The sequence below is a fragment of the Betta splendens genome, chromosome 12, assembly GCF_900634795.4.
Source record: "Betta splendens chromosome 12, fBetSpl5.4, whole genome shotgun sequence".
In the NCBI taxonomy this organism is placed as follows: domain Eukaryota; kingdom Metazoa; phylum Chordata; class Actinopteri; order Anabantiformes; family Osphronemidae; genus Betta; species Betta splendens.
This window is the reverse complement of record NC_040892.2, coordinates 835,001-855,000: the sequence shown is the minus strand read 5'-3', so window position 1 is coordinate 855,000 and position 20,000 is coordinate 835,001. Positions and strand designations below refer to the sequence as shown.

The window sequence follows — 20,000 nt, the reverse complement described above, 5'->3', positions numbered from 1 at the left end:
TTTGCTCTAAATACATTTTATTATCATCATCATGATTATATCACTAATTGTCTGTACTTGGTAATGCACTGCAGCAGCCCCCTCCTGGGAGATGTCTGAGAGACTGAGTGATTAAAACATGCACGATGAACCATGCATCAAAATGTCCCTGCAGGCTTCCTCACAAGATGCATGTAAGCGCCTCCACTGACACTCGGAGAGAACAAATAGCAGAGGATACGGTCCACTGAGGGCTGGGAGGCTGAGGATGAACCTGCAGGCTATAAGAAGACAGCAGGTGAGTATTAGAGATGCAGGGGGTCGGCCGAGCTCACCCGTCCACATACTTATACTCACAATACGTAACCTCTACTTCAGACATAGACCCCAGGCTGAGGTTCATTGTGGCTGCACTGTATGTGTGGTTGACAGGAGAGGATAAAGTTTTCGTGACAGCGTTTGATGAATGTTTAATCCAACATTCATACACCGCAAACTGGGATTGAGTCCCCAGTCAAAACCCACCAAAGACACACAGCAGGTGTGTAAAATATTAATTTACTACACGCGTCATTAAGAATGAAACATACCATGGTCCCCCTTCATTTATTCATTTCGATTATCGAAACAAAAGACAGAAAATTGTGAGATTAAAACATGGTGGGTGCGCTATTCTATATTTGTCTCACAGATTTGTAACAATTTGTTTTGTGACAAATAACTGTGCCTGTTGAAAGCCTGCTGTCGTCTCGCTGAGAGTCAGGCAGCTACTGAGAGGAGCTGCAACAAATCACTGTCTGCCTGGGACTGCACCACTTTGACCTTTGACCCATCCAGGAGCGCCCGGTGACTCATTGTTACACGTGTCTGAGCCATCAACTGTGAATGCGACGCTCATAGTTTTTCTTAATTAACGGTGAAATATGACAATTAGCCATTTTTCTTGATGATGAGCGACTACACCCAGATGAAATGACTGATGCTGTGCCTGTCAGGGTTTCAACTTATTCTTTTTTCTCTTATGCCACTGCAGTTTGAGCATAGAAGGAATGATTGTGTCACATAGGTAAGAAAATTTCCCTATGGAGATCATTAAATTTTCATCTAATCTAATCTAATTACAGAATAGATGTGTGAGTCCTGACACGCTGTGGGACATTCTGGCTTTTCCTGGCTGACACTCGTATTATTAATGGTTAGGATGTTTTATGTGTTTCTTTGACACCAGCTCACAGGCTCTATTCTGGACTAACGGCTCTAAATTGTATTTAAAAATCTAGTCATTAAGAAAGACACAAAACTTACACTGACAATATGCATATAAACGATCATGGGCAGTGAGGTGAGAAATGTTTTATATAGTACTTGTTAGTAATAGTAATTGTTATTGCGCTCTGGACATACACCTGCAAAAGTCTCCTGTTTGCGTTCATGGTGAGATCAATAATCAGATTTTAAATTGGCGCGTTAGTGTGTTTTCAAACAACTGTCTAGTGTTCCGCATGAGTTATAAATGACACCAGAGCTGCCGCCAAGTCACATATTTAGCTCGGTTTAATCCGCTTTTGGTTTATTATTACCGGTAAAATACACCTGGTTTGAATGAGAATTAATGTGCTTCTTGCATTTTTGATTATTGTAGAAAAAACATAATCAAAGTGCTTTTTATAACAATCTAAGGTTCTATAAGAACGATGCCCACTAGAAACCGGCGCTAGAAATGATCGCTCACACGTTGACAGACCTCGCGAAGGAAGTCCCGCCTCCCGCTCGTGTCGCGCGCAGTGACGTCAGTTCCTCCATACGAAAAACATGGCGGCTACCGGCCCATCAGAATCGGCTGAATCCCATCCCACAGATATAGTTATTAAGACCGAGCCAGAGTGCGGGGACGCGCTGTTCTTCGGACATGAGGACGTCGCGGTCAAACGGGACCCCGTCGTCCCGCTCCTGGCGCCGGTCAGCGGCCTGCACCCGCTCGCCTGGTCGCAGGACCACCGCCTGGCCGTGTGCACCACCTCCTCCTTGACGCTGATGGAGCTGGTGTGCGACGTCCACAGCAACAAACAAGAGCTGACTCTGCACAGGACGTCCATCCCCGTCCAGACCCACGCCTACAGACTGCGGGTAACTGTCCGCCAGCGAGCACCGCTTCACCGGTTCAGCTGCTGGACGACGTAGCAGCGGAGCGTTAGCTTAACACGCGATGCTGCTGCAGCAGTGTCGCGCCGTGTCGTTAGTAAGTAGTTGCTTCAGAAACGTTTTAACGCATCACCGAGTGGTGACACCTCGGCCGTTAGCGCACTTTCTCTGCCCGCAGCCTTCGGAGCAGTTCACGCCGCAGTTAACAGTTTGCGCATTTCACACTTCGCCTCTTCAGGATCAGTTAGCGCTCATTAAATGTTCATGACCTCACTCAGCCTCTCCTAACATTACTAAAAAAGCAGAGACGCGCGTCTAAGCCCTCTCACGTTGTAAAGTGTCCGTTAAAGTGATGTCCCGGAGCTGCGGCGCAGCTGTGGATCCTCACCTCTATGAATGAAGGTGAACGTGATGTTCACTCTTGTTGCTTGTTGCAAACTGTCCTCAATCCAAATCTTAAACGTTAAACCAATGTAAATGCAAACTTCACTCCCTTTCAACGTGTTTTCTATGGTCTCAGTTTGCAGAGAACGTTTAGGAATCTTATTGTATTCAACCATTATTTTGCTGCTTCTTTCAAGCAGAGGGAAGTTTGCAGGTGAATCTTATTAACACGATTTGGTAGAAAAAATGTAAACATGTTTCTCACTCTTGTCCACCTGCCACTGAATGTTTCCATATTACAGCACAGCTTTTATATCATGATCTTCCATCATATGATGGGATGTCTCTGTTTCAAGGTCTTAAGCCTGATGTAGTGCTCAGGTCTACCTTGAATGGGAATCATTTAGCTTTAATATTAGTTAACCATTTGTGTAGTGGAACTCTAAAAGTCATTTTTAGTGTGAGGGTTTCTAATATTCTGGACTTAACGGCATGTGTTTGCATGAAGCATCCTTTATATGGTGCGAGAACAGACCAAGATAGCAACTCGTTTCCCATCTGTGGTGAAGTGACAGCAAAAATACCAACACATTTCCTCTCAGGCTGTGTGGGAAAACTGAAGCTCCGTCTCTGTCTGAACACTCGGCTCACATTCGTCCATTTATGTCTGATAAGTGACAGGAAACTGAAATAGAAAAGCGACTCTCTTCGCTACATAAGCACAGAATAAATCTGACTCATGCATCTATCTTTACCATTTCTACCAGTTCACATCTGACCTACACTGTTTGTGTAGGAAGGGAAGCTGTTTTATGCAGATGCTTGTAATTCTCACGTCACACATTCACTGTTAATAAGTGTGTCTGGTGAATACATATGTGCGTACAGAACGGCAGCTGTGAGTATGTTGTGATAGTCTTACTATTTGTGTACAACGCGTGTAAACATGTCTCAGAAGCAAAGCCAAGCTAATATTCACACGCGTGCTATTAGTTTGGCACTGGCAGATTTTTCTGTCTTTTCTTTATTTACTAAACTGAAAGAAAGATCATTAAAGCGGAATACAAATGTTGATGAAAGGAGAAAAGTGAGCAACTCTTTTGCGGTGGTAAATCTGTCTCTGCGCAGCTGCTCTGGTGTGTAAACATGTTGTTTATAGGTTCACTCTGCTCCAAAAATCCACTTGGCAGATAAAATATTGGCTGGAGCTGAGTTTTATAATCCACTAGGCACAGTGACAGAAGGGTAAAGTTGGTTTCTTGCTGTCATTTATAGATTTGATTAACTGACTGTAAATAGAAGGGGCCTGAGCAGGGAGCAGTAGAAAACGACACTCAAAGCACAACTTGACTTTTAGAGGCATCATCCAGTCGTTTCTGTCGGATGTTACTGCTGCATCAGCCCTTGAGGCGGCTGTTTGATGTGTTCTGCTAGTTGTTGTTCATATGCATCAAACACCAGCCATACTCTGTCATGTTTCATTATCAGCCACCCTTTAATGCCCTCCATGATGTAAAGAAACTGCAGACACATCGTGTAGATGCAACTGACGGCTAACGCCATTATTTGTTATACTTTTAAGGTGGGACCAGAAGAAGAGCTGGCTGAAGCAGTAGAGAAGTTCTCGACACATCCAGACCCCACTGTGAGGCAGCTTTTTCTGGCAGACAGAGTGATGAACCCATCGTTAGAGGTGCACAAAGGAATCAAATACGCCAGCTGGTCTCCGTTGGGTTGTGACAGAAGTGGACGCTGTCTGCTCGCCTGTCTAACTCTTGACCATAGACTTTCCATTCACAACAGCCACAAGCGCCTGGAGTGGACCATGCTAGTGGACCTCACCCAGAAGTACGGCGAGAGGTTAAAAGAGCGAGGCTTTGCCAAAAAAGACAACACGCGTCCACAGTCGAACCTGCTGGACGTTGAGGAGCTGCAGCGGCGCTTCCGCATGCAGACTCCTCTCAGAATGGAGTGGTCCAGCGTTTACACCATCAAGCAGGTTCTGCCAGACAACACATGCATAGATGTGGAGATGGTCCTCCTGGCGGTGTTGATGGAAAATGGGGACCTTGTTTTGTGGAAGTTTGTGTTGCCCTTCGTAAACGGAGCAGATGTTTTGTTTTACGACCTCATCGAATCGGGCGTCAGCAGGCCCAGTGACCTGGCCTGGTGGGAGTACGAGAACGCAGACCGCCGGATGAGCGGCCTGATCATCGGCAGTGAGGTGGGGCCCGTCAAGATCGTGCCTGTGAGTCTGACAGGAGTTAAGGGTTACTTTACTCTGCGACACCCTGTCATTCTCTGGAAGGAGTGCGACGAGATTGCTGTGGAAAACATCAAATGTGTCCCGATGATTCACCCGATACGTAAATCCAGCTGCAGCCTCATCATCGCCTCGCGCGGCTGCTACGTCTTTTGGTGTTTGCTCATGATTTCGCCAGCGGGGCTAAATGTGCACAACTCCCATGTGGCGGGGCTGCACTCGCTTCCTGTGATCTCGCTGGCGGTCAGTCAGCACGGCGTTGCAGTGTACACGTGTTCCTTGGACGGTTGGATTAAAAAGCTGACGCCAACATTTACAGAAACAAGTTTGATTTTCAAGCAGGAGGACATGGTGCGACCTGAAAACCTAACAGACAGGCGAATACACGGGATCGCAGTGAGCTGCAACGGGGGCTATATTAGTATGGTGAGCACACAGGGCATGGTGGACAGCCACCACCCTGTCAACAGGACCTACCAGGTTCACTTTGTGACCCTGAAATCGCCAGAAACAGCGGCAGCAATATTGCTGAAGTCCCCCATCCAGAACCTGTACAAGATGGCCGACCTGCTGGATCTGGTGAGGTGGCAAATAGTGAAAAGCAAATGCATCCCTGCCTCACTTCAAGACGAGCTTGATCAAAAGATCCAGGAGGTGGACTTGCCCTATTTGTGGCGTTTTAAGCTGTTTCTGGTGCGCATCCTTTACCAGTCACTGCAGTTGCCCTCTACAGATCAGCACTGGCAGCCTACGCATGGGGGGGGCAAGGTGTGTGTACAGGATGAGGAGGACGGAGAGGACGAGGAAGAGGCCGCCGAGGGGGAAGGCAAGGCTGAAGAAGCGAAACAGGAGGACAGCAGAAAGGAGCAGGTGGAAGAGGTGCAGGCGTGGATCAACGCTGTGGAGACTCACCTGCTGAGAGAACACATGAAAAAGGTGTTGGGGGTGGTGTACCTCAACACCTGGATAGCGCAGAACATCAGCATACCCACCTGTGGCCTCGTGGAGCACCTCGCCCAAGACACCAAGGACAGAGCTTCAGAGGTAAAGGCCTGCTGGTATTCACATTAAAGCTCAGCTTGTGCTTGGCCAAACATGGAGCTGGGCACTGAGAGCAGTCATTTCTCTGTGGTCTCGTCGACCCGGAAGTTGTGGTTTAAGTCTCCAACCACATGATGATGCATGAAGTCATCGATCTTCTGAAGAGTCAAACTAATAAAAGCCAGGAACAGCTCTGATTGAGGGAAAGGTTCAGAACCTCCCGTTGGGTTTAGTATCGTTTGCATGTTGGAATTATTTCCCTTCTAGTGCTACTGTTGGTGTCTGCAGTTCTCCTGTAAAAAGACAAACCCACTTGTGTATAAAGATGGCAGAGAAATCAGGGTTTCTTTAAGTCTTGGTCTCTACTGAGTCTTGACATAATTAATTTGGCCAGTGGCTTTGCAGGAACTTGCTGTAAGTTGTTGATTCATCTTGGTATTGTGAATGAAAGGACATGAAGAATCTCCTCTACCTCAGCAGAATGCTTTGTTACTGTGCTGTTTGTGCTGGTTCCAGTTTTAGTGGAGCATAGTTATTCCTTAGAACCAGTACATCACTCCGTGGAGGGATCTGCTTCCGTGGCCACCGATGCTTTTTCTGTCTTGCACAAACAAACTGAGTTGCTTGTAGACACGGCAGAGGAATTTCTGTTTTCTCCAGGAATAATCTTCCTGCTCAAGTGTCTCTAATCCCCTACTCTAATTATGGAAACGAGCTTTGGGTAAATGGTTTAAATTTAGAAAGTGACTGTAATTTATTTAGGTGCACGTAAAACCACTTGACTAATGATGAAACGATGAAATGCAACTACGTAGCTATGAAGCACATTGATGCTTATAATGCATCAGCACAGTTTAGCTTGACTCCCGTTTGTCGTAATGAAAGCTTCATCCTCACTCTGTATTTTACCCCAGGTTCTGATCGGACACATCAGGAAGAAGATGAACAAGCAGACGTTTGTGGAGCGCTGCAGCCTGTGTCAGGCGACGCTGCCCTTCACCGACCACAAACACGCTGTGTGTGAAAACGGCCACATGTGGCTCAGGTACAGTCGCTACTCTAGGCTTCTGAGCAGCTTCCACAAGTTCTTTTTTATTTTATTTATTAGCTTTAGCCTCACAGAAGGCGTAGGCGCTCGGCTGGTTCAGATGTCAGTGTTGAACCTAAGAGTCAGGACATGAATTGGATCTTAATGCCAAATGCCTTCTTTGACGGTTTATTTATCTTCACGGAGCAGTAATCAAGCCTCCCACCTCTTGATATTTACCCATGCGCCACTCTCTTCATCTAATAAATATTGTCTGTCAAACACTTCTTGCTTCGTGCTGGCTGGGCCACGATGCCTCTGGTGGGCGCGGAGAGGAAAGGCTGTGCCCGTCATTTGTACCTCAGCGACGTTTCTGCTCTGCTTTGTGTGTGTGTCTCTGTCTCCGTCCCTGCCAGCCAGCTCTCTAATGCCGCTCTCCTCCAGGTGTGTGTTGTCATACCAGGCCTGCCAGACGCTGACGTTCAGACGTTGCCTCCTGCTGGATACCATCGCCAGACTGCCAGAGCCTGAGGGTAAGCGCCACTTTCCATCTTTCTCCACCTCCATTTCACAGGCACACGCTCTCGATCAGCCATCTCCTCCTGTCACCTTCAATGTCAGCCTTCATGCCACTCTGCTGCTCAGATCATCACTGGATATTTAGTATTTCAACTTGGCTGGAAACCTAATATCTATAAAAAAACAGATGATAATAGAAATTATATTTTTAAGTGGTGTCTGTTTAAAGTCAGTAAGTAAGTCGCTTGTCAAAAAGTTTTATCTTCTGTTTTGCTTGAGGTGTGAAATTTCTGTCACTTCTGTCTCATTATGCCAACACTTCATTGTTTGACAGGCTTAAACCTTTCACTGTAGCCCTAGAGTGTGAGCAAGTAAATAGAATAAAGAGTAGGTGTGACAGCAGCGATTAATGTTTAAATTAATTCCACTGGTAATTCTTCTGCACCACCATCGTGCTCACTGTCCCGCTTGCTTCAGCACGCATTGATGAGACGCATCAGTCATGTCTGTCAGATCTCAAATGTTTAGTAATGCAGGAAAAGCTGAATAGTCTGGTTTGGCTGATTTATGGGCTCCCATAGTTTCCAGACAAACAAACAACAGGCCCAGCGCCGGCGACTATTCTGAATGCTGAATCCTGCATTCTCCAGTGGTTGGAAGTGGGAGAGGAAACATTTGATCCCTCCCAGCGTTTGAGGACCGTCTCCATCGGCTGCTGCTGCTGCTGCTGCTGCCTGCCGGTGTGTGTCTCCAGCCGCCCTGCCTGAGCGCCCCAGGCACGGCTCGCCTGGTCATTCCAGCCTATCTGAGCTAAACGCTGACGGGTCTGTGCAGCGTTGGCATCTGTCAAAATCAACATCAGCCCGGCTCCTGTCTCAAAACAATTTACCACTGTTTGTGCCGCCACTGTTTGGCTGTTAAACCACGTGGGGAACTTCGTCATTCTAATTGTATAGACTCCTGGTGAGGGAGAGTCACGGGTTTTTAAAATTTAGAAATACAGTGGCAATCAGTGGAGCCTGCATCATTAGTGTGAGCATCACTCACCCTCAGTGAATCCCCAAATGGAACGACTTACATCATTTGTGATGAATTGTGGTGGAGCCCCAGTGTGACATGTAAAACATTCTGATGGATGCTCTGGACTGGTGCTCTCACTTATAGTTGTAGAATAATTAAATTTTCTTTTTTTTTCCTGTAACGAGATGCGACTCTGTGTTTAAGAGCTGATTGTATGCATTTAAACTAACACGCCTTTGAAAGGAATGAGCTTTGTGCTTTTGGATCTGGACCTTCAGGTTGTAGAGGAGGTCTCCAGTAACTCTTCCTTCTTGGTTGTATAGTGATGTAAAGTAGCAATGTGTTGAGGCCCTGTTTGTTTCTTCGCCCACAGACCCAGACTGGATAAAGAGGATCCTGCAGGCACCGTGCACGCTCTGCGACTCTCCAATGATCTAGAGCTGGACGACCTCCGGCACCTACTTTCTCAGACGTCACTGTTTTCTGTGACATTTTTGTATTTGTTCACACTTCGTATTGCTTTATATTAGTATCTTAAAAGTGCAAATAAAAGACTTTGATTATTGCCTCATACTCTTATTTCTCAGCGTACAAAGTGCACAGAAGCAGCTTCTTGCTGCCATGATTCTAAATTATTATTTCACTAAGGTAAAACAGTTTGGACTCAAACTTTACAGATTTCTTTATTTTTCCCTCCTCTAAAATTAATTAGCAGTCAGACATAGAGTTTGCATATGAGCGCAAAGAAACAAAGTTTAAACCGTGGTTATATGTGGAGATTTTTATTATTCAGTAGGACTTCAGGGCACCATAAATAAGCTCCCATTTCTTTATGTTGACTATATTTCCTAACCTTTGGTGTAGTTTTTATCACATGTAAGTGGAACTTACTCTGCTGCTCCTATTTTAGAGAGGATTTCTCTCCTTTTTTAGTGCAACAAATAATACACTCTGAATTATACATACTTTGGAAAAACTCAACATACCTACTTTAATTGGCACTGTAAAACAATTTCCAAGCTCTGGGAGGAGGAGGAGGACGACGGTGCTCAGTCATTCTCTCAGATGAGAACTTCCGCTAATGTAAACGCAGAAGAGAAGGAGCGGTGAGGCAGATGAGACGAGCAAGAGGCAGAAGAAAGAGAGAAGTGTGTTTAAAAAGCCGGCACAGGCCCTCCCATGGGAGCTGCTGGTAATGAGATTCAGCAGTAATGAGGGACAGAACATGGCGCCAGATGTGATTCTAATTCTAATCAAGGAGGGAGGGTGGTGGTGATGGGGGGCGTATTGTTAAATACGATTAACCCTTTATTCCAGATTGGGAGGGAACAAGGGCTGTAGGGAGGAGATACAAGCTCAGCAGCCTGCTCTCTGTTCTCGGCTCCTTGTTTTGGAGACATGGAGGTCGGCAGCCGGTGATCAAAGAACCGGACCTGAGAGACCGGGCCTCATCCACCAGCACCGCTCTCAGTCCTCACATCCACCAGCCCGGCTGAGGTGGAGTAGGGTGGGGTCTGCCCTCTCTCTGGTGTCGCTGGAGATGATAGCCTGCCCCCGGGCGAGGAGAGAGGAGGCAGCTCAACTCCAAACCCTCAGGATCCCACCAAAAGGGATTTTTTGATTTTCTGCTTCCAAAGCCCACATTTCTCAGCTCAGTGGTGGCATTTATGGCCCAAGACTCAGTGAAGACTCAGTTCAGCTGGGAGAAAGGGAGGGTCTGCTGTTTTACTGGAAAGTGAATCATTTATCACGTCATCCACGTTTTATGCTGTAGTGAAAAATGAACATTAAACACAAAAAATCGTAATTGGTGGAAGAACGTCTTTCATGCTAATATTAAAACATGAGTGTGAAATAGACCTGGAGGTGATGCAGATCATGACAAATACAGGACTCACTATTTATACTTTATCAGAATGTTTTCACAACCGTAACGTGGAATGTGATAAAGGAAGGTTCAAAGCAAACTGAGGATCATTTCACAACCGGCTGAGCTGTGAGTAACTTGCTTCTATAAGATGTGTTTTGCATTTCATTAAAAATATATAATTGCAGGTTTTAGGCAGCGGAAGTAACAAAGCTGCTGCATGTGCAGTTCTCCGTGGTTCCTGCGGTTCCTGCGGTTCCAGCTGTTCCAGCTTTTCCTCCAGCGGTTCCTCCAGTGGTTCCAGCGTCTCCAGCGGTTCCTCCAGCGGCTCCAGCGGCTCCAGCGGCTCCAGCGGCTCCAGCAGTTCCAGCGGTTCCTCCAGCAGTTCCTCCAGCGGTTCCTCCAGCTGTTCCAGCAGCTCCAGCTGTTCCAGCGGTACCTCCAGCGGCTCCAGCAGTTCCAGCGGTTCCTCCAGCAGTTCCTCCAGCGGTTCCTCCAGCTGTTCCAGCAGCTCCAGCTGTTCCAGCGGTACCTCCAGCGGTTCCTCCAGTGGTTCCAGCGGCTCCAACGGCTCCAGGGGTTTCAGCGGTTCCAGCGGCTCTAGCAGTTCCAGCGGTTCCTCCATCGGTTCCTCCAGTGGTTCCTCCAGCTGTTCCAGTAGCTCCAGCTGTTCCAGCGGTACCTCCAGCGGTTCCTCCAGTGGCTCCAGTGGCTTCAGTGGTTCCAGCGGTTCCTCCAGTGGTTCCAGCGGTTCCAGCAGCTCAAGCTGTTCCGGCGGTTCCTCCAGCGAAATCAGTGGATCCAGCGGCCCAAGTGGTTTAAACTGTTCCAGTGGCTCCAGCGGTTCCTCCAGTGGTTCCAGCGGTTCCAGTGGTTCCTCTAGCAGTTCCTCCAGCGGTTCCAACTGTTCCAGCTGTTCCAGCGGTTCCAGCAGTTCCAGTGGCTCCAGCGGTTTCAGCGGTTCCAGCGGTTCCTCCAGCGGCTCCAGCAGTTCCAGCGGTTCCTCCAGCAGTTCCTCCAGTGGTTCCTCCAGCTGTTCCAGCAGCTCCAGCTGTTCCAGTGGTACCTCCAGCGGTTCCTCCAGTGGCTCCAGTGGCTCCAGTGGTTCCAGCGGTTCCTCCAGTGGTTCCAGCGGTTCCAGCAGCTCAAGCTGTTCCGGTGGTTCCTCCAGCGAAATCAGTGGATCCAGCGGCCCCAGTGGTTTCAACTGTTCCAGTGGCTCCAGCGGTTCCTCCAGTGGTTCCAGCGGTTCCAGTGGTTCCTCTAGCAGTTCCTCCAGCGGTTCCAACTGTTCCAGCGGTTCCAGCGGTTCCAGCGGTTCCAGCGGCTCCAGCGGTTCCAGCGGCTCCAGCGGTTCCAGCGGTTCCAGCGGCTCCAGCGGTTCCATCGGCTCCAGCGGCTCCAGCGGTTCCAGCGGTTCCAGCGGCTCCATCGGTTCCTCCAGCGGCTCCAGCGGTTCCAGTGGTTCCAGCGGTTCCAGTGGCTCCAGCGGTTCCAGCGGTTCCAGCGGTTCCAACTATTCCAGTGGCTCCAGCGGTTCCTCCAGCGGCTCCAGCGGTTCCAGCGGTTCCAACTATTCCAGTGGCTCCAGCGGTTCCTCCAGCGGCTCCAGCGGTTCCAGCGGTTCCAGCGGTTCCAGCGGCTCCAGCGGCTCCAGCGGTTCCAGCGGCTCCAGCGGTTCCCTGGTGCTGAGGTGCTGGGAGCATGTTCCTGTCAGTGATAGGTGGAGACCAGCGCTGTTACAAAGGTTAGCTGTGTTCGGTTGATCCTCCTCCCACTTTAATAGAATAATCCATCAGAGGAGCTCTGCTGGTAATTACTTGCCTCCCGCCGTCTCCCTCTCTCTGTCTTCACCACTTCAAACAGTGGATTTTTCTCTTTACATTTAGATCTTTATGTCACTGGCTGGATACCATTAAACATTCATAGCACCTCTGCTCGCCTTTAATTTCATGTGATGTTCCTTTTGTTTTGTTTAGACGGGTTTGAACATCACGTGTTTTTTCTCACGAGTATCAATTCTCTTCTTCTAATTTCCACACGGCGGCTGCTTCTTACCTGATAGGATCACACTCTTGTTTTGAGCAAAAACGGTAAAAGCGACTTTTATGAGTCTCCTGTTGATTCTTTTCACATTTCTGAAAGAGTTCGGTTCAGGTTATGACGGGGTGGAGAAACACCAGGCTTCAGCGTGTAGCTTTCACATCAGACAATGCAGAGTAGTAGCAGTTTTATAGACCTTCAGTTTTATTTCTCTTGATCAGGCACAGATGTAGTTGGTTACAGTTTATCTGATTGAGCAGCTTTAGCGGAGCTGTTGAGTCTCACATGAAGCTGTTTGGAAGCAGGAAGGCGTTGGTGGAGCAGCGGCCCAGAGTTGCATCATTCTGTTTCTGCGTCTACGCCCCCTCCGTCCGACGCATCTTGTCGGTACTAATGAAGTCAGAATGCAGGGCTGTCTGCTGCTCTGTCTGAACGGATGGGGAGCACATGTCTTCTTGTCTGACTGGTTGACTCCCTCGCTCTGCCGTCCCAGGGGAGGGAGGAGAGAGAGCGCAGGGAGGGCAGTGACCCAGGACTGGCCGTGGGGGAGGAGGGGGAGGAGGGGAGGCGGCTCCATGTCCATCATTAGAGTCACTATTTGTTCCGGCCTTTGAGAGCACTGACGTGGAACTAATACTGAGGAGCAGAGCGGACATGGAGAGGGAGGGACACTTTTTACTGCTACATTAATTAAGCTCAGGCTCAACGTGCTCCATGTTGCCGCTGCCCCGCTGTAATTAAGCAGACGGGTGTCTGCGCTGCTTCAACCTTCTCTGGCCTTAAACAGCTTCACTTTCAGCGCTGCATCCACAGACACACAGCAGCTATTTACACTTCATATTAATGACTGACATTTTTCATCCTGGAATGTTTATAATCCATATATCCTCATAGAATCACGCTCCTGTGAGATAAATATGGACACGTCTTGTAACTACTGGACTCACAAAACACTGAGCTTTTCCTCAGAGAAGGTTCATTACACGATTTAATTGACGCCTCGTTATGTAACAAGTGTCAGAATGTGTGAAACAGAAAGCGCCTCTGATTCCTGCTTCCTGGAGCTTCTGGCTCGTGTTTGAGCCGTGGCTCAGCTCGCGTGCAGCCGGATGACGGCTGTCTGTCTCCATCAGAGCCGGCGCCGCGACGCCACGGCTCTGCGACGGTGACAGGCGCGTTCCAGGAGACAGTTTGCCTTCAGGTGGCTCCGTGCGGAACTCTCTCCAGGAATGTGGAACGCTTAACTTTCCTTTGAAGGCTGAAGGGCTCTCAGTTCCTGATTTTAGCAAAGAGAAAGAGGGGGAGAAGGTGGGAAACGGCTCATTTGAGAGTTTGCTTTAATATCTGTCTTTCAAAGATCAGAGGGTGTCATTTTCTCACACCTCATATTTCACAGGCCATGTAAAATTCCCTTAAAAGTGCATTATGCAATATAATAGCAGGTCTGGGTGACATTTATCTGCCAAAAGGAGGAAGAATCACTGCGGACCTATTGCCATTTACTAAAAGAATTTCATCACTCTGAGAATCTTTGTGAATTTCTCAGGTTTGTCTTGTGATTGAAATTAGAACTGAACTTTATGCCTCTCGACAGAGAAATATTTTTCAGCGCATGCAAATAATTGTACCTTGAAGCTGACACAAAGCAAACATGAGGTTTGTAAAAGGATTTTCACAATGGCGTGAGTGCATTTTTGTTAAAATGCTGCCTGAGAGGCTGATCTAGAAAATCTTCTGAGCGTTTGAGAGGAAGTGGGAGAAATGATTTCAGGGCCTGGTTATGCAGAATTTTTAATGAGTATTTTTGTTTAAGGAAAAAAAGGAAAATACCGGTAATAACCATGTGCAAAACCATTAGAATGAATATTTATGTTGCTTGTTATGAAATATTCATTAAGCTGGTATAAAAAAAGAGCAAGGCGTGAGATGGGGAGAGAGTGTGTTGAGTGGGAGGAGAGCGGTGGGGCCTTCGTCACCTAATGCTCAGGAGTTGTGACAAAACTCTGGACGGAACATGTGACATGTCTTTACAACGCGGCGGCAGCAGCCGCGTCCTCGTCTTGTCTTTCTCTGCCGTCTCTCCCTCTTTCTCTCTTTCTCTGCCTGAGGTGATGTGAGTCCCTCCGTTCATTCGATCCCCACATCCTTCTCTCTCTTTCTCCACCTTTCATTCCCTCACTTCCCCTTCGTTCCATCTACCCAAATTAAGAAATTAATGAGGGATAGGTTCTTTACCAACTGCCCCGGCAATGTTTACCACTGATGAAATTATAATGTAGGCCCTGCTGTATTATTTATAAGCCAATTAGGGGAAGTGTTACTTGATTTGATGGGGAGCCGACACACAGAGTACATTTAACTAATGGAGACCAAGAGAGTAAAGGGAAGGAGGGGAGGGAGGACAGCTGAGGCGAACTATTCGGCACGATGCTCTAGGATTACGTGGCTAATTGCCCTGCTTTATCTGTCTGTCACGGATAGCCATGCATATTTTAGCGTTCCCAAAGACTTTGATTGTTTGCACTCGTGTTGGGGCTGTAACAAGTAGAGCAGAGGCCAGAGTGGAGTGTAGTTAAAAACTGGCAGCAGGGGAGGCGGGGAGGGGGCAACGGGGGGGGGGGGGGGCAGCTATGCACAAAACTCTGGCACTGTCACAGGTGGAGGGAGAGTTTTGACAAGGAGCAAAGGGATGTTAGGGTGGAAAAGTGTAAGAGGAAAGAAGCTGCAATTAGATGGCAGCACAAACACTAATTAATTTCTAAGTCGCAGCCAAATGCGGCTCGCTGACCTCTTCTGCATATTGTTAAGAAACATAATTCTATTTTCTCATTTGCATGGATCGTTTGTTCCACAGCAAAACAGTGGCATCCAAAGAGAAACCTGAGGAAGCAGAGGCAGCAGCTCCAGAAGTGAATCCACCAACAACAGTGACTTCAAAATTAAAACTATCAGCTCAATCATTCGCTTTGTTAATATTCAACATGATTCATTGGCTGTAATTTTGTAAATGTTGGCTTTGTTGCTGTTTCCAGACAATTAGAGGGTTTCAACATAAGAGGACGTCTCTTCTATTTTATAGACTAAACATTATTTAATTCAACATTTAATTAAAGCATTTGTTCAACCACATATATTCAGCTTCGATGGGTCAAAGCGAATGATACAAACGCGTCACATGGTGATGGATGAGTCTTATTTCACGAACGTTACAGAATCAAACATTCAAGCAAAGTGAAGGTAGAAATACTTCATCTGAACCTACAAACGCTGCTTTAATAGCTCTTCCAACATTCTACCTACTGATCACGGAACAGTCCTTTCACTGTTGACTGTGTGCAGTAGAATAATTGATTTTCTTCAAATTTTGTTTTGGGTCCTCGAGGGCAGCCCGCGAGCCAAGACCCCCTGGTGCAGAGCTCAACGGGTGCAGACAGATCCTGCAGAAACCTGCTCAGGCCCCTGGGGTGGAGCTCCAAGGAGCAACTCTGACTGATGAGCTTTTTGAAAGTTGATCAGACGCTTATGTTAAGAAGGGGAAACTGGAGCAAAGGCATCCTTAATTATCTGATGAGGGGAAGCTTATCTGAACGGTGTCTCTTTCTCTCCTCTTTTATCCTTCTGGATCACATAGCAGGTCTTTACATAACAAAAGATGCTACCAGGCTGGCGCTTCATTTAAACGCCATCCTGATCCACACACAGACACTAGTCCGGGTTCTGGTCTTACTGCAAACCACAATAAAAATGATCAAGCCCAATATAATTAGCAATACATGGCTAAGTTGTAATTTTCCTGAAATATTGTGTGATAAAGATTTCAGGCCTGAACATATTGGAGCATTTACGGGTCCTCCCCCTGCACTGACTGTGTAATTAATTCACGATTAAAAGTATTAGTACAGGCTTTGTGTGGTGATTTATTTAAAGGCTGGTACTAACGTTGGCTCGGTTTCATCCTTCAGGAAATGGGTAATAAGAGCCGATGCCAGGCCGTCTCTCCACACACGCCACATATTAGTGTGTCTGCTCCTTTAGAAGCCTACACATAAACACATAGGAGGCCTATCACCACTGCCGTCACAGTCCCATGTTAACTTATTCATCCCTGTTAAAGCCCATGTAACTGGATAGCTGTTAATTAATATAGCTGTCGGGTAAATGGTTGCCGCCGGACCATCGCCACCATCCATCAGTAACATAATCTCAGGCTTGTTTTCATGCCAGGCCTCGGGCTCAATTAAGATAATGCTATGCAAACGAGGTCTCTCGCTATTAGCCTCATCACTGAGGGGCCGTTAATGGCATAATTGGGCCACTCCAAAGAACAATTACCGCCGCGCCTCCTTCCCACCTATGAGATCAGCAATCATCTGCAAGCACGACTTAGGAGACGAGCGTCGTGACAGCAGGGCGACGAGTGGTGGCGGCCGCCGAACCAGAGGCTCCGCAGGAGCAGCTGGAGAGCAGGCAAGCCGCTGCCGGCCGGACCGGAGCCGCTGTAATTATTAGCTCATGATGCTGTGCTGCATCAACAGAGGCCAAATCAATCTGGTACACAAAGATTTGTGTCTTAATCGTTTCTGTCAAACTGTCTGATTTCATGTTGAGCACAGTGTAAACGAGGCACAGCAAGCACACGACTGTGACGTGTGTCATGTATGGACTTTGATTTAAACATGCGGCTCAAAGCGACTTTAGCTGAACCTTAACTACATGCATTAACCAGCTTTCATCCAGACAAGTAGCTGTGATTTGACCTGTTTGGAGTCGACTGAGGACATGGATACGCACCCTGTGTGTTTAAGACAAGGGCAGGCAGCAGTTTGATTTGGTCCTAAAGTGGAGTCTGGAGGCTGATGATGGCAGAACGTCCTTCATGCTGAAGGTCAGTGAGGCAGAAGAGCCCTGCGTCTGGATGTGATCAGGAGGTTTGGTTTGAGCCGTGACTATTACAGTTCAGAGAGACAGTCAGGTTAAAGGGGACAAAGAGACAGGAAGAGGAAGTACCAGAGCAGTAGCCTTTAAACTAGTGGTCACTGTTGGTCATTCCACAAAAACAAAGATAAATACATAAACACTTCAGACATTTAAGAAGGGAAATTAAAATAGAATCATGTATATATGACTGACATGACGGCTGGTGAGTTAGAATGAAGCTTGGCCCTGTTCTGGTCCTATTTTCTCTCCATGCATTACCACAGTCTGACCAGTGCACCAGAGACACTGGTGACTCATTCCCACATACGCTGTACCAGCCTCCAACCCACCAACCAGTACCGTTGCTTTAGGCTACTGGTTCTCACATATACCACGCCTTTGCAATAGAAATAGACCTTAATACTGATTTATAAAATACATTATATTTTCCTTTTTTAACAGGAGTTCATGAAATTGTGTTAATCTGTCTAAAAAATAGACAGAAATGCGAAGTTGTGGGAGTCGCTGGATTTTAGGTGAATTAGTTAAACTCCAAATCGAAGTGAAAATTCTGACTAAATTTAACATTCTGAATATATGCGATACCAAAGTGTTGTAAACCTGCCAGGAGTCTGAGACGTTCTGGTGCTGACTCACATTCCCACACGTTTCCCTTCATGGTGCGTTTGTTTGCTCCCTTCAGCAGGTGAGACAAAAGCCACATCTCTGCAATACGGAGGCGCCTCCGACCGGCCGTGTGCTCCCTCCTCCACTACATGAGTCACACACACACACACACACACACACACACACACACACACACACACACACACACACACACACCATAGGTGGGCTTCAGCTGCAGCGCTGGCTCTAATGATTCCTCTGACACACATTGGGGCACATCATTCCACAGCACAGCACAGCTTTGCAGCTCAAGGCCCCTAAACCTCACTCACACTTCTCACTAGCAAGCGTGTGTGTGTGTGTGTGTGTGTGTGTGTGTGTGTGTGTGTGTGTGTGTGTGTGTGTGTGTGTGTGTGTGTGTGTGTGCAGTGAACACTCCTTGGGAATTTTAAGAGTCAAGCCCCCCTAAATCTTCTTGTTTCAACTTTAGAAAATCAATAGGATAAATATCCTGTTTGCGCCTCTTGTCCTCACTCATCCACCTCCAGTTTGCTGAGGTTACTGGACCGGAGAATCTCGCTCTCACCTCAGGCTATGTTTAAAATAATCCCTGTTTTTTGAGCTCTGAACGGCCAAGGATTTCAGGTGCAGATTTCTTGAGCCCGTGAGCAGGAGGGGGAACCGTGTTAACATATGCCATTGGAGAGCGCCACTGGCTAAGTCCTCCCATCGACCTGCTCCATGTGTGATTAGGCCATGAAGCTGAGACCAGCCCAGACACAGATCGAATGGAGCCGCCACGTCCACATACAGCTGCTATTGATTTCTTTTGTCCTCAATTATATAATAGAAGCTCTGTTCTGGATTTGAGCCTAAATCACCGTTTGCCAACAAGCATGTCCCACAAATCAAGGCAGCGCTTTGCCTCGTGTTAAGGAGGGTTTTGATTGACAGCCCCTCTGGAGACACTTGCGTGACTTTTGTGTGAATGCGAGACGTGGGCGTGTGTGCAGGTTTTTATTCCGTGTTCCAGGTGATTGGACTAAAGACAAAGGGGCACTGACACAAAACTTTGAGTGAGCAGTTCAGCAGGCCACAGCTCAGGCTCCCACAGATCTGTTTGGATTAGTTCTCCACTACACTGTTGACTCTTCTAATTGGATGACGTCCATTTTTTAGCTATTTGATCCATTGGCAACTTTGTTGAAATCCCTGGCTTCTTTTTCCTGCCAGGCACATCCGTATCGACAGGAGCATCATCCTTAGCGGAAACACAACTGGACACTTACCCTATTTCATGGCAAAAAGTAGACTCAGCTCAGCCTAACAGCCATTAAAGCAGAGTCCAAGAATACATTCAAACAATACTGATAAAAGAAGATCAGCGTCCCCACAAAAGGTTTCTAGCAGCATGTTCTCACATTCAGTTCTCTGCAGAGGTAATATCTTATTATTATTATTATAAATATGAATTTAACTGATTATGATTGCGTTGATTTGTTCAAAAACAAAGAAATAAAACCAACAAAATAAAGAAAACAACAAGTGATTAATGCACAATTCTAATGAGTAATACTATTGTGAGGAGAATAATTCAATATATGTATTTCAATTTAGATTTTAATGCTATTTCCACATTAGCAGCATTTGGATCAAACAGGACACATTGACCAAGTGATGAGCTGATTAGTGAAGTATTTCATGCCCTGTAGACCTGGTAAACTGACCCATCTTGCTCTACTCATGGTGCACAGACATCGACCTAATTTCAATCAGCCCATCCTTCCTGCTAACGAGAGCACTGTCATTATCACTGAGTGCCATCAGACACCTGGAGGAGGAGGATGATGGGGAGGCGAGGGCCAGGATGGCCGGGGGTTCGGTTCGGTGGGAGACAGGGAACCTGAGCCTCAGATAGTAATCTTGCCACGCTTGGGCATTTTGGAGGATAATTGTAGCTGTGGCTGAGCTCAGGTGATGCACGCAATCCGCCCGAGTTAAGCCATCGCCTTGGCCAGTTTGCTCCATCCTTCCCCCTCCGCTCGGTTTCCCTCCTCAGTGTTTGCACGTCTCCCACCGGATGAATACTTCCCTGACAAACCCACAGTAAGCAGCGGTGGAGACGGGTCGTGGGCATTAACGTTAGCTGGAGTAATGAGGCCTAATCCTCT

General features: G+C 47.2%; 2 protein-coding genes across 9 annotated transcripts in view; one reads left to right on the top strand and one right to left on the bottom strand.

The window, feature by feature from the left end:
• The first annotated feature begins 160 nt into the window (after positions 1 to 160).
• gtf3c4 (general transcription factor IIIC, polypeptide 4) lies at positions 161 to 8,940 on the top strand. 6 transcript variants are annotated; one of them, XM_041073085.2, is made up of 6 exons: positions 161 to 277; positions 1,013 to 1,045; positions 4,088 to 5,812; positions 6,724 to 6,854; positions 7,281 to 7,369; positions 8,749 to 8,940. In XM_041073085.2, exons 3-6 carry the CDS (start codon positions 4,181 to 4,183, stop codon positions 8,811 to 8,813), a joined length of 1,917 nt encoding a protein of 638 aa, XP_040929019.1. In that variant the 5' UTR covers positions 161 to 277; positions 1,013 to 1,045; positions 4,088 to 4,180; the 3' UTR covers positions 8,814 to 8,940. The 6 variants fall into 6 exon arrangements, with proteins under 6 accessions (XP_040929019.1, XP_040929018.1, XP_029024418.1 ...); XM_041073084.1 differs by lacking the exon at positions 1,013 to 1,045 and having other exon boundaries at positions 169 to 277; XM_029168585.3 differs by lacking the exon at positions 161 to 277 and having other exon boundaries at positions 311 to 1,045.
• LOC121202650 (probable serine/threonine-protein kinase kinX) overlaps positions 7,363 to 20,000 on the bottom strand; it is a 17,524-nt gene continuing 4,886 nt past the window's right edge. The window contains exons 2-5 of one of the 3 annotated variants that reach the window (XR_008696244.1): positions 17,860 to 17,974; positions 17,077 to 17,231; positions 9,362 to 13,561; positions 7,363 to 7,528 (exon numbers count right to left, since the gene is read on the bottom strand). Coding sequence is in view for 1 of the 3 variants with exons in the window: in XM_041073262.2 (XP_040929196.1) it covers positions 10,355 to 11,674 (1,320 nt within the window). In the remaining 2 variants the exon portion in view is untranslated. Of the gene's footprint in view, positions 7,529 to 8,535; positions 13,562 to 17,076; positions 17,232 to 17,859; positions 17,975 to 20,000 lie in introns of those variants that run through there. The other 2 variants (XR_008696245.1, XM_041073262.2) reach the window with 2 other exon arrangements.

What these genes read in the sequence shown, in the direction of transcription:
- gtf3c4 (XM_029168582.3), top strand. Translation starts at nt 1,792, where the DNA reads ATGGCGGCTACCGGCCCATCAGAATCGGCTGAATCCCATCCCACAGAT. An exon ending in AACGGCCACATGTGGCTCAG is followed by an intron (nt 6,855 to 7,280) that starts GTACAGTCGCTA and finishes GCTCTCCTCCAG; the next exon opens with GTGTGTGTTGTCATACCAGG. An exon ending in CAGACTGCCAGAGCCTGAGG is followed by an intron (nt 7,370 to 8,748) that starts GTAAGCGCCACT and finishes CTTCGCCCACAG; the next exon opens with ACCCAGACTGGATAAAGAGG.